General features: G+C 41.7%; 1 protein-coding gene across 6 annotated transcripts in view; it reads left to right on the forward strand.

Annotated features, from left to right (window-relative positions):
- SNCAIP (synuclein alpha interacting protein) overlaps nucleotides 1-14,466 on the forward strand; it is a 155,601-nt gene that overhangs the window by 115,823 nt on the left and 25,312 nt on the right. For all 6 annotated transcript variants that reach the window (XM_032844261.1, XM_032844268.1, XM_032844292.1 and 3 more), the window contains 3 exons: nucleotides 901-1,769; nucleotides 3,425-3,604; nucleotides 9,195-9,308. In XM_032844261.1, the coding sequence (XP_032700152.1) occupies nucleotides 901-1,769; nucleotides 3,425-3,604; nucleotides 9,195-9,308 (1,163 nt within the window). The remainder of the gene's footprint in view (nucleotides 1-900; nucleotides 1,770-3,424; nucleotides 3,605-9,194; nucleotides 9,309-14,466) is intronic.

Raw genomic sequence — 14,466 nt, forward strand, 5'->3', positions numbered from 1 at the left:
CTTTAACTTCCAGATGCATTGTTTCACGCACACTCTGTGTCTACCAGACGCTCTCTCAAAGGCAAACCAGACCGTCTTAATCTAAGCTTTGCAGATAAATGAGAAAAAAGAAAAATGCCCACCAACGTGCACATCTTGGCCTCCCTTCTCTCCCTTTGCAGCTCCTTCTCCTCCTGGTTGTTTCCAGCTTTGCCAACATTGGAGGACACCCTTGAATCTCACAGCATGTTCTGTTGTGAAGTGTTAATACATGATGTTGCTGTGTCATTTTCCAGAGAGCACCGGGAAATGCCCCTGAATGGTGGTTCTCTGGGATAACCATCTGTGGGGGACAGTCACGCAATGGGTCACGGTTTCATTTTGCCCAATATTGAGTAATTTACCCCTTTTCTATGTGGGACTTCTTAAACTTTAGGGATATACATATACGTATGTATGCATGAGTGTGTGTTTGTGTGTGTGTGTGTGTTTGTGTGTGTGTGCACGTCCCTTCTCTCCCCAAACTACTTTGGAAGTTCATTTAACACAGAAGATCCAACCTCTCATTTCTGTTTTCCAAGGTCATGACAAGTATCCTAATCATTCCAAAGAGGTATACCCATCCAGGGAATGAGCCTAAAAATCTTGGTTTGTTTGTTTGCTTGTTTGTTTCAGCAGCCTGCTTTTTCCATGATTAGTATTTTCATTAATTTTGAGCCAATAGGCCATAACTTTTATCACTCACTGTTTTCCAGCAGTCAGCATGAACTGTTTGGTTTACCGTACACGTTCTCTCGAGGTTGTCCCCTCAGGCAGGGGCTTTCTTTGAATGTAACATGAGTGGACTACGCCTGCCTGCGTGGCCAAGATACCTTCGGCATTTCAATGTAATACTCTCCTCTTGTATGTATTTCTAAACAGTTTCGAGCTCCGGCTGGAATTGCAATGTGTCGGCCCTCATTACAAACACGCAGAAGCCCACGGGAATCGCCGACGTGTACAGTAAGTTCCGTCCCGTGAAGCGAGTTTCCCCGCTAAAGCACCAGCCAGAGACTCTGGAGAACAACGAAAGCGATGACCAGAAGAACCAGAAGGTGGAGTACCAGAAAGGGGGTGATTCCAACCCAGGTCCCCAACCCGAAGAGCTCAGCCCTGGAGATGGAGACAGCGGTCCCCAAAGTAAGAGCACCGAGCCCAGCACCTTGCTGGGAGAACTGGAGCACTATGACCTTGACATGGATGAGATTCTGGATGTGCCTTACATTAAATCCAGTCAACAGCTTGCCTCTTACACCAAGGTGACTCCAGAGAAGAGAATTTTGGGTTTGTGCACCACCATCAATGGCCTTTCTGGCAAAGCCTGCTCTCCCGGCAGTGCTGAGAGCTCTCCAGCCAACACGACCCCGTTCTGTGTTCTTTCACCCGTGAAAAGCCCTCAGCTGAGAAAAGCGTTGTCTGTCGTCCGCGACCAGCAAAAGCTCTCTGCTGAAGAGTCTGAGAACTCACCCGCACTGGTGAAGTGTGGCTCCGCCTATGAGCCCGAGAACCAGAATAAGGACTTCCTCAACAAGACCTTTAATGATGCTCCGGGTCGAAAACGTGAGAAGGCGGTGCCAGACTGTCAGCTCAGGGCCTTCCATCTGCAGTCCGCAGCCACGGAACCCAAACTAGAAGAGCCCATCGGGAGTGGGAACTGGACCAGCTCCCAGGGCCCGGAGGAAAGGAGTGAGCATCTGAAAAAAGTGAAAAGCATCTTGAACATTGTTAAGGAAGGACAGATCTCTCTCCTGGTAAGTGTGATCTAAGTCCATCTTCTGGAGACTTCGGTTTCATTGGCTCCATTCATGAGTAATGGAATGAAGAGCGTTTGTTCCCTTCTGGCTTCATCTTTACTCATAGCTTGAGTTAGGGGATGTGCCTTCTGAATTTTAAAATGCAAAGGTAGGAGGTTAATACAGGGAGAAAACCAACGGCTGGAGAAGGAGTGTTATTCCACTTTAACTGTGCATGAATCTGACAGGAATAGGACCCATAATCTAAACAAAAACAAAACAAAGTCCAGCCCTTGCTTTCACGTGAATCTTAATGTCCTTCTTTTCCGTGTTCAAATGGGTCCCCGTGCTCTCACTCAGTTACTTGTGGGGACGTCTGTTCCTTGTTGATGGTGGGCCTGCCACATAACATGAACAGAGCGTCTTCTGTTTTATCCTGATCATTATTCAGAAGACTTGGACCAGGAAGCTTGAAAGCATTTGCAGATAGAAGCTTCCCCTAGAGCTTAGTTGCCCTCTGACCTCCATGGAGTTTTTACTCCGTTCCAGTGCTGCGAGTCCAGGGAGCCTGAAGAAGCTTTTCCAAAGACTCATGTCACAGAGTTAATATGATGTAAGAAAAGTCTGTTCTGCTTTGGCTCAGAGAAAGCTCAACTTAAATCACACCCCATCTGCCTGCATTGTTCTTTTCTGGCTTCCAGACTTGGATCAAACAGTAGCAAGCCTGGGCTGATACTATGATGTTAATTAAAATCTCACTCGAGAAAATCATCACATCTTGGCAGTGTGATTCCATTTAGGGTAAAGCCGTGCAGAGATAAGTACCATGTGCCTGGTCTCTTGTCACAAATCAGACTCTTGTCATAGGCGGATAGGCTTGAACACTTTCCTCCCCCCCAAAAAATGTAATGTTTTTTTTTCTCCTGAAAATAGCTTTTTCCATTTCTCCTGGCTCTTCCTCTCTTTTTCTCTCTGGTTCATTCTTTTCTTCTGCCCATTCCACGTTTTCATGTTTCCCTGATGACAACACCTCTCGACTCTTCCAACAGTCCCTCTCAACCATGTCATACACAGAGAAGTAAGCTTCACTAGAGGCGAGAACACTAACGGCCAGGTATAGCCTCCAGGTGCCCCAGGAGTTTGTTTGGGGTGCAATTGTCTGGAAAGAAATCCCATGGTAGCTCTAGTTGTGGCAGCTGTCAGATAGCTTGCGATCAAAGCCAGTTCTCCGTTGTTTGAGGCAGACCAGATGGTGGAGAGAAGTAGTTCCTTCATTCAACAAACCTACAACAGAGGATACAACACAGTCTGGCTGTCAACACTTAGCTGTCGAGTGGAGGAGACAGAGAGGGAATGTGCTAATTACCATAAATGTCATTGGAGTTGTTTAGAAGCCATCTTGGCCCCTCTGTGAGCTCACTGACCAAGCCCTGTCGCCATGTCTCCCATGAAGGTAAGTCCCTTGAGGACTCGGGTTCCAAAGGATAGGATAGAAAAACTGTAATGGAAAGTCATTAGCATTAATAGTAGGGAATTTTTGACTTCTCAGATCCCCAGGATGGCCACCAGACCTCCTCGAAACTCAGCTCTTGTTCCCAGTGTCCACAGCGAAACCCCCACAGCATCTCATTCTGATTCTTGACTCAATTGGTCTAATCTTACCGTCCCCACAGCCCCACCTCGCTGCCGACAACCTAGACAAAATTCACGACGAAAATGGCAACAATCTCTTACATGTGGCCGCGTCGCAGGGACACGCCGAGTGTCTGCAGCACCTCACCTCTTTGATGGGAGAAGACTGCCTCAGTGAGCGAAACGCAGAGAAGCTGACTCCAGCGGGCCTGGCCATCAAGGTGATGATGGGGTTGGGGGTTGGGCCCGGCACAGCTAGAAGGTGGATTTTTGTTTTTGAAGATTCCTAGTGAGCTTAGCTGGAGAGCGGAGTATGGGGAGAGAGTAGCGTTGGGTACCAGGCAAATGGCAAATGAGCATACTACATTTAAAAGAATAATCATTTCCATTCCTAACTGCTTTGAGCTTTGGAAACTACATTCCAGTTTATGGTGCAACAAGGGTAAGCTTCACATCAGCTAATAGAGAGGAACGAAAATGATCTCTTGTGGTTCTCAGAGCTTTTGTTATTCATGACGACTGCAATTTAAATTTTTAACCACACCTGGATTTGTCTGAGACTGTTTCCATTTTTTCCTAATGTGAATATAATGAGTGAGACAAATGAGGAAAAGGTGTATTTTAAGGAATGGTAGGTCTCAAGAGTATTTCAAATAATAAAGCAGGGTTCTAATGGATCACGTCTGAAGTGTAAACGTCTTCGGTACCAAGAGTTGTTTAGAAGTCAGAGCCAAGTTCTGAGTGTCATGCCGACTGGGATAGAGTTAAAAAGTTAGAAATTGTGAGTCAGGGAAACATGGTCTTTTATATCTCACTGCAGTGAGTGCCTCTGTAAAACATAACACATCACTAGAAGGTTGGCTATTAAACTACGCTTACTTTTAAGATCTTTGGCCCCTAAGTGTAGAATTCAGTCCTATTTGTGAAGAAGCCAGAAGTGAAGTTCCGGGAAACACAATACATCTGGTGCTTCTGCATATGTGCTCTGCTTTACGTAATAGCCATGTCCTCTAAAAGCTGAAGAATCATTTTTAGAAATTTGGAAATTTACTAGGAGAACTCGCTAGTTAAAGAAATGCACTTGCGTATTCACTGAAGAACAGGTTACGTTTTTGAAATATAAGTGAGTGCTGTCCTACCCTTGCTATCTCTTTTATGCAAATCTGAATTTTTGCATCTTTAATTTATTTACCATTCACTGCACTTTTTTATTTTTTTATTTTTTAAAGATTTTATTTATTTATTTGACAGAGATCACAAGTAGGCAGAGAGGCAGGCAGAGAGAGAGGAAGGGAAGCAGGCTGTGCACTGAGCAGAGAGCCGGATGCAGGGCTCAATCCCAGGATGCTGGCGTCATGACCTGAGCCAAAGGCAGAGGCTTAACCTACTGAGCTACCCAGGTGCCCCTCACTCCACTTTTTAAAAAGATTTTATTTATTTATTTGAGAGAGAGAAAGAGAGCATAAGTGGAAGAACGGCAGGGAAGAGGGAGAAGCCAACTCCCCGATGAGCAGGGAACCCAAAGCAGGACTTGATCCCAGGACCCAGAGATCGTGACCTGAGGTGAAGGCAGACACTTAACCAACCAACTGAGCCACCCAGGTGCCCCACCATTCAGTGAAGTTTTATGTATGAAAAGTTTCTTTCTGCTTTATGTAATTGTATTCAATGATAATGTATTATTTCCAAGATAGTATAGAAAATGGTATATCTTTGATAAAATAAGAGATCGAAGACCCTGGTAGATATTGCTTTCCTTTAGTGAATGTCACTATGTCGTATTAGGAGCTGAACTGCAAGCAGCCATCATGAAGAAAGAGAAATGAGATGGGAAGTCAAGGTGCAGGATAGATGAGTTCAACAATGTGTACCATGTCCACCAGGTACTGTGTTAGGTGGTGACAATACAATATGTATGAGACTTAGTCCCTTTTCCTCAGAAGCTGATAGCCAGATAGATAGGGCAGGTAAGTTACTAGTAATTCAAGTGCATGATGGCAAATTTGGTTCTAGACCTATATCAGAGTCCTGTGGGAAGACAGGGGTTGGATCTGGTCATCAATGGATGTGGGTCAGTGTTCAATAAAATATTCTTGCAATGCCAAGAATTGTTGACATTTGCCTTGCTCTTTTAGTGTTTATAAAATACAGTACTCATGAGCTTTCCTAACTGTTGTTAGATTATGGAGTATATCATAGCTATACAGCTGGATGAGAAAGTTTTTTTCTTCATTTATATACCCTAGTGCTTGTTTTCATGGATTAAGAATTCTCAGAGTAGGACAGTATCTAAGAAACTTGTGGTCATTAGGCCCATCCTGGCTATAAACTCCTTCTACAGTACCGATATTGGTAATTCATTCTTAAACTCCTCCAGTCAACATACTGCTGTCATGTAACCAGCATGTAACCTTGAAATGCAGTGGTTTATTTTTCTGTTTTAATGAAGAACGCATATCAAACCCATGAGATTCAAAAGCTCTTATGGATTTGGGGTCTTGGATATTTCATGGACGATGATATGAGAAATGGAACTCTTCTTCTATTTCTTCATTTAATCTAGAATTTACAAAAGAAGTCAATACAAATGTTTCATAGTAAGTGCTGTCCCCTTTGGGAATCTGACTTGACACAAATCCTGCCTCAGTCCATTCATTGTCATTTGATAGACATCAGAGAAGTTGAGGGAGTTCTATGAAGTCATCATTCTTCTGTTTTAGGAATTGTTTTGAACACCAGTGACCAACTGATGTGTTTCACCTCATTAAGCATAGGTCTGAGAGCCCTGCTCTCACTAAAGACAACAAACTTGGTTCAAATAAGCAGAAGATGCTGAGATCATGTGACTCGACTGACAGAAAGCAGAGTCAGAGATAGGGTATCAAATAAAAAGATTACCTGAGAAAAGTGGCTTTGAAGACTTTAGAACACCTATTCCCTCCCCTTAAACTCCTTAAATGGAACATAATAAATTCTTACCAGTTACATGCAGAATTTATTTAGAGTTTTCTGGGGAACCCAACACTAGATCCTGTGGCAGTTCAGGGCATTACTGAGTGCCCTTTGGGAACAGTTAAGCAAAATAACTGGAAAGAAAGATTTCTATATGGTGTGTTTCTAAAATGGGGCCAAGACGATTCATTGTTTTAGGAGCTAAGCAGACTTGGAATGAAATAACCTTAGTTTCCTTTTTACTTCTCCTTCAGTCCTCTGATTAAGCTCAAAGATAACACAATGGTCTGGTGAGAAAATAGCTTCAAAGACATAACCTACCGTCTTCCTTTTTTTTTTTTTTTAATTTTTTAAATTTATTTTCAGCAGAACAGTATTCATTGTTTTTGCACCACACCCAGTGCTCCATGCAATACGTGCCCTCTACAATACCCACCACCTGGTTCCCCCAACCTCCCACCCCCTTCCCCTTCAGACCCCTCAGATTGTTTTTCAGAGTCCATAGTCTCTCATGGTTCACCTTCCTTTTTAACCCCTGTTGAGTGACCCCAGTTTCAGAGACTTCAGCAGCAAAAATCTCCTGTTTGAATTTAATGATATTTTTTTTTGTTTTCTTGGTCTTTCTGTTTATGGCAAGCAATGTTGTGTTCAAAACCATAGTAGCAATCTATTTCCTTCTGCCTTTATAGTAGCATATTATTATTTAATACATTTATTATTTAAACATTGCCTTTTTGAATAACTAGAACTAACAGATACCTGACAGAACATTCTACCCAACAAAAACAGAATACATATTCTCCCCTAATACAGATGGAACATTCTCCAGAATAGACCATATGTTGGGCCACAGAACAGGTCTCAATAAATATGAAAGGAATGAAATCATACAAAGTATATCCTTTAACCATAATGAAATGCAATTAGGAATCAGTAACAGAAGGAAATTAGGAATACTCACAAGTCTCTGGAATTAACACACACCAAAATAATCATTTATCAAAGAAGAAATTACAAAGGAAACTGGAAAATATTTGGAGATGAAAGAAAATGGAATATATATTATCATTTAAGGATACAGCTAAAACAATGCTGAGAGAGAAATTTTATAGTCATAAATGCCAGTATTTAAAAAAAGAAAAGCAGGGATGCCTGGGTGGCTCAATGGGTTAAGTATCTGCCTCCAGCTCAGATCATGATCCCAGGATTCTGGGGTAGAGCCTCCCCCCCCCCCCGCCCCGTCAGGCTCCCCGCTCAGCAAGGAGTCTTCTTTCCCCTCTCCTACTCCCTCTCCCCCCTACTTGTGCACTCTCTTTCTCACAAATAAATAGATAAATCTTTTTTTTTAAAAAGGAAAAAGGAAAGCTCTGAAGTGAATAGCTTAACCCTCTCCCTTAAGAAACTTGAAAAAGAATAACAAACTCTATTCAAAGCAAGCAGAAGAAAAGAAATTTAAAAATTCAAGCAGGGAAGGGAGCCAGCCCATACAGACCAACCTACCCTGGCAGGTTGCACAAGGAGTGCAAAGGCGGGAGGAGACAGATCTGAGGTGGCACCTGGAAGCTATTCACCACCCACCTGATCTTGCTAGATTCCCCCAGTGGAAGAATAGTGTCTGCCTGTGAATGGTTGAGAGTTGACTGCTTGAAATTCCACTGTCCAAATAGGTATAGATGAAAAATGAGTAGATTACCTCCTATATCTTGTATCTAAAAGAAGCTTCCCTGACTCCATGGCACAGTAGCTCTTTTCTTCTGGGTAAGCTCCCACCGGGAAGGCAGCTGAATGTCTCATGTGTGGTAGAGAGGATCTGGGCGAGTGTGCTACTAGTAAAAGGTAACAGTGTTGTGTGCTGAGTTATCGCATAGGTTTTGTCTCACCTGGTGCTCACAGTTACTTTATGAAGCAGTTAATACTATCCCTGCCATTTCACAGATGAGAAAACTGAGTGTCAGGGAGGGGAAGCTACTTATTCGAGGCCTTAAATCTAAGTAGTGAATTCAGGATTTAAATCCATTGTCCTAATGATTAGGTTATACATTTCACAGCTGCCTTCCTGGTTTGTACAATGTGGGATCTCAGCACAGGAGGAAAAAGCCAGTGTGGGGATGGAGTCACCAAAGATTTTGGTGAACATAGCATAGCATTTGAGCCAATATAATAAAGTTATTTTCTCTTTTTTGATTTTGGAATCCTACCATTTCAAATTATAAAAGGTAAAAACCTATTCTAAGAGCAAATGAATGAACAAATGTTGGTATATTCATACAAGGGAATACTTACCAGCAACTAAAAAAAAAAAAAAAAACCTTTCATACAAGAAGAAGCTTGGATGAATCTCAGAGGCATGAATGTTGAGTGACAAAAGTGAGACACAGAAGACTATGTGCTCTCTCCTGTTGTGATGGAAATCCTATCACTGGTTGCCTAGGGCAAAGACCAGAGGAGTCCTAAAGATTTTGGGAAAGAGGGGGAATGGAAATGTTCTCTATCTTGATTGGAGGAGCAGTTATAAGAGAATATGTATTTATCAAAATTCATCAAAGTATATGCTTAAAAAGAGTGGAGTATATTTTATAGTGTGCAAATTATGCCTCAATAAAGTCATTTTAAACTAGTTGATTATGGTTATGAAGATGCATTTCAGTAAAAATTCCCCATCGGATTTTGAGCCAAAAGCACAGACCAGAGATAAAATAGAAAAGCACAGACCAGTTTGATAGACTGCAAATAAATGAAGCCAAATAAGAGAACCAAAATTCACGTGATTTCTTCCCTTGGCAAAGTTACCATTTATGAGGTATTTTTCAAACTTCAGTGACCTTGAATTTCTTTCTTTCCTTCTTTTTTCCAATGTAGAATGGTCAGTTGGAGTGCGTCCGTTGGATGGTGAGTGAAACAGAAGCCATCGCAGAGCTGAGTTGTTCTAAGGATTTCCCAAGCCTTATTCATTATGCAGGTTGCTTTGGCCAGGTAGGAGGAATTTTTAATGATCAGGTTTATAAGCCATCATTTCCTTGTAATATTTTTCAATGAAAAACATGTTTTAAACAACCTAAATATTTCCCAGTAAGGTAATGAATAAATAACAAAGCTATATACCTATGATGGAATTTTATGGGAAAACATGGGGATTAGATGATACTAAACTGTCTGATACAAAACCATTCGTATAATTTGGTACCAACTTTGAATTCTGGAGAGAGAGAAGAAGAGAAATAGGTAATAAGACTTGGAAGAAAAAAAACAAAAACCAAAAAAAACTATGTCCCATCATGTTTATAGTAGTTATCACTCGGGGTGGAATTAGAAATGGCTCTTGTCTTCTTTGTTGTATTTTTCAGGATTTTATAAGTTTCCCACAATAAATGCATTTAACTTTTGTCAGAAGGGAAAATGATAAAGTTTCTATACCCAATAGTAAAAGGAAAATCTTCAGTAAGATGTTGATTAAGGAAGTCTCTCCCTATTGAACAAACACACTAACTAGATGAGTCTCAGTTACAACCAGTTCCTACACTAGGAAATCCCAGGATGAGTAATAGAGGTACAGATCACAGTCCAAGGTATGGAATAAAATAAAAAAAAAAAAGTAAAAGTAACTTCCTTTGAGAAGGATAAGTATAAATGATACATATTTTTTTAAGTTGGCACCACAAAATGCCAATTTCAGTCTTAAAAAAAAAATAAAGTCAGCACTGGATTAAAATAGATTTAATTATATTTGTTTGTGGCAAAGAAAATTGCTTCTCATGCATATAACCATATCCCCTTTGGCTTCATAACCTTTTCCAGCGGCAGTAAATTGTGGTATTGTCAACAAGAGATTATACTTTTTCGAGCATGACAATCTCAAGTTCAAAAAATACCCTTGGAGAGTATTTCTACAGTCTCTTCTTTAGTGGGAGTCCATGTTAGGTGATGGCTTATTCTGTGCCATGTAACTTCATATGTAAACATGTATAATATGTATAATAATATACACATTAATATGTAATATAAATATATGTACATTGATATGTGTAATTATATGTGTAATAATATTTATTAATATATAATATTTCCTGTATGGGCCAGGCACCAGGCCATTGGATTTTGTGTACATTATCTGACTTCTTCCTTAAAAAAAAACCCTGTTGGAGCCTACTGTTTTTACCAATTCTATAGATGAGAGTAAGAAAGAAATTGAAGTGACTTGCACATGTTCCAAGGCCTAGTAAGCAACGACTACATCTCAGCTGAAGCCTGTCTTGTGCCCACCTGTGTCAGTAATTTGTATAGCCTGTTTATAGCGCCATTGATCTAGTCAAGGAAGGCTTTTTTTTCTTACAATTTTAGCTAACAACACACTGTGACACACAGCTCAATCGAAGAAGGGAGTATCTGGTACTAAATTTATGAGATGAAGAAAGAGGCATGAAGAACATTTAAAATTTGTCAAACTATTTTGAAACAATCACTCCGTTTTTCTCTGTGTACTGTCCTCGTGAGCCCCAGCCATGATTTTCTACCAACAACCATAACAGTTAATAAGCATTTGTGAGGGATGCCTCTTTTTTTGCTTATACTGGCAAAGAGGAGACTAGAATTTTCGAATGACCAGAAGAATGTCATCACTGATAATTTTCATAAATCATTTGCAGTCTAAATAACAGAACGTTCTTTATTCCCGGACTGTTTGAATAATTGCTTCATGTTCCTGAGTTCATTTTGTTTATCTAAAGCCTCACAAGGAATTTTCGATACCAGTGGAAAGGCTACCTGCTCTTTTGTTAGAGCTTGCCAAAGAGAGGCAGGAGAGGATTACATTGCCCTTCTGAGACCCTAAGTATAAACAGTTGGTCCCCCGGCCTTCTTTGTCTCAGGAAATGCTCCTTGATGCGTGCCAGTTTCTCTGGTCAGCTCTCACAGTGGGTTTCTCATAATTGTGAAGCTCTTGGGACAGAACCAGAGCAAGTGCCCTTTCTGGAACCGGTTGGGTGATGGCGTGGCTTGCTAGAAGGGACTCGAGGAAAAGCCAAAAGTGGGTGACCCAGTAGAAGAGCCATGTCAGACATTTGCCTGATGCGAGTTATCAGGCTTCAGGTTGTTATAAGCATTGTGTGTGACCTCGAGGCCAGCAGCGAGCAGCCCAGCCCAGTGGCGCCCTTAGGAGAGCATTCCTACCCAAGTGGAAAGTGTAGAAGCCCTTCAAAGCCGTGAATTCTCTTCCATCCAGCCATCCTGCAGCCACCGCAGGCACTTATGTAACAGATAACCTGTCGAGATGCTGAACTTGGAACCGGGACAAGGCTAATATTTTCACAAGGAAGACTGTTAGTGAACGGTTTTCTAATGGATTCAGCACATGCAAGTTTTTCCTCTGTCAGGCAGGCAGTCGAGTGTGTCCTGGTTTTGTTTCTTGAGTAAATACCTCTGGAAAGGATAGTGCCGAGCAAAATTCCTCTCTCGGTTTACTTTCGTTGCCCTCTGCCCCTCATATGGATTCTTAAAGAGCAGGCTCTCGTTGACTCCCAATTTGTGTCCTTTTTCTTGTAAAAATTACCTTAAACACTCCGGTACCACGGGGCAGCCAGCAGTTTTTGGTGGTCTCCTGGAGCGATGGATCTTCGGGTGATATGAATTGATTTTCCTCATCGTGACACGTCAAGTCTCAGAGGGTGCAATTACTTCATGGCCTGAGTGTCCAAAGCAGAGCTCGCCACAGGGAGCACCAAGGCGAGAGCTGTGGGGGCCACTGGGGGGAAAAAGCAGGGATGTCCTCCAGTCGGCCCGCTTTGCTGTCCCTTGAGAGAGACGTTGCTGGCGAAACAATGGGAACAGAAGTGTCTTGAGTCAGAGTCACCAGCCGTGTGACTGGGTCTGTTTGCTTTCAACATGAAGGTTCCAGTGGGCTGGTCCCCGCTCCCTTCAAGGCTGTCTCCCTCGGCTGCTCGAGGGGGGGATGGAGGTGCTTCGGCCCGTTCCATGCAGGACATTGGTTCATTGGGCTCTGTTATTATTTGCAATGTCAAACCTGGGGATCGTTGTGCTCCTGAGTCTGCCCTGTGACTTTTGATATGGAGATCCTGCTACAGAAACAACTCTGTGGTAGCATTCGGCATATACCGACAACACCTTTGCCTACACTGTGTGCATTGTCCCATTTTAAGTGTTTGCTGTAATATAGATCCAAAAAAAAAAAAAAAAAAAAGAGAGAGAGAGGTGGGGGGAGAGGTTGGACACTTTCTGAATAAAGAAGAGTGTCAGCAGTTCCTACAAATAGTCATGAACAGTGATAGGCAGGCTAGCAAGAGGGATATTTCCACAGGGTGTGTGTTACTGTTTTTCCACAATTCAAAAGGATAATATTCTGTTAACTTCACTATTTCACCGTCATGGGGAAAAAACAAATAAAGAACCCAGACAGTGCTGTGATTGCAGATGAAAGCAAAATAGAAAAATCTTTAATTAGCCTGGGCATCCATCTGCTCTCCAAGGACAGCTCTTTGAAACAGCCTAAGCGACCCTGAACTCCGTGAACCCACCGACTGATGGGCTGTTAACTGTGCTTCCTGGGACCCTATGGGTGCAGAATGAGTGTGTCTGTCGTGGAATCAGGGGTCACAGGTCAGTGAGCAACAGGTTGTGGACATTCACATTCAGTAGACAGCAAGCGGAGACATGGAGAACACGAGCTCTGTGTCTGGGTTCAAATCTTAACCCTACCACTTATTAGCTCAGTGGCCTTGGAGACATTTATTTATTTATTTATTTATTTTTAAAGAAGAAAAGCTCTTTCTGAACCTCAGTTTCCTCATCTCTAACATGGAGATAAAAGAACTTTCTTCACTGGGCAGCTCCGGGGACTAAGTGGAAAAAAAAACCACATGAAACATTGCCCTTACTGGCACGTAGTAGATATAAATATTGGTTCTTAGGATTATTGGATGTCTCCCAATTTCCCATTTTTATTGATATCAGGATTGTTGAATTTACTTACTTCACCATAAGTAAAGCGTAAGGGAAATTTGGCAAAAAATATTTAGGCCTTAACCAATTTAAAAAATACTTCGATATACTTTTTTTTTTCCTTCACATTTTACTATCTCTGGAGTCTACCTTTATCTTATAATAAAGGACATCATGAAATTATGGCTGGCCACTTTTCTATACTTTGCCATCTCAAAAAACCAGACCGAATCATACCATTGATGGTGTATTGGATTTGATGATATACGATTGCAGAAAAAGCTGCCTCCTTTAGGACTTAACAGTTGTAATGAAAACTATAGAGACTATTGATGACAGTAATAAACCTCAGGCCCCCTTTTCTGTTATGTTTTTATTAGACTTTGTCTAGAAAATTTCATTTTCCTGTATTAATTGTCTCATTAAACAAACTGCAATGCCTTTAAGAACACACAAAATAACACCAATAAAGCAGGTTCTCCAAAGAGCAGAACATCCTCCGGAAGAGGAAACCAGGACATGAGGCAAGTTTTTAGTCAAGAGAGGAACATTGAAGGTATCAGTGAGTGTGTGGGTCGATGGGTAGAATGGTAAGCTGGAGAGGCATTCTGTTAAACAGAACTAACTCAGAAGGGCTTCTCCCGCCACGTGACTGCGTCAGCTATTCTCTGAAAGCAACACTTAAGAGAAGATGAAAATCAGGAATTACATTCTCCACTGAGCATCTTCCTGAGGTACACGCGTGCGCGCGCACACAGGCCCAGGAAGAGAGCGCTGGATGTCTAAGGAGAGAGGTAGACCTCACTGCATATAAATATATATATATCTTCTCCATATATATATATATATATATATGGAGAAGATAGTTCTGTTTGTTCTCCTTTCTAGGTAGTTCTCAAATAAGACGCTGTCTGAATTATAGGACCGTCGATTTCTGCTGGCATGTTCTCCAGAATCAGAACAGAAAGCTTCATTTCTCTGAGAGTGGATGCTACGTATGCTCTTACCAGAACCCAGGAATTCTAGATCTTTGGTTTCTGTGAGGTTTCTCAGTGAACAGGCTGATTACTTCTCTTCTTATTAAAGTAAATTGCCCACTATTGCCCACACAAAACTGAATGTGAGGGGCTCAGCGAAGACATGCCTGTTCGGAACAGTAGAATAACGGTTCTTCCTTTAT

Source organism: Lontra canadensis, unplaced genomic scaffold, assembly GCF_010015895.1.
Source record: "Lontra canadensis isolate GAN:19392208 unplaced genomic scaffold, GSC_riverotter_1.0 scaffold4, whole genome shotgun sequence".
Classification (NCBI taxonomy): Eukaryota; Metazoa; Chordata; class Mammalia; order Carnivora; family Mustelidae; genus Lontra; species Lontra canadensis.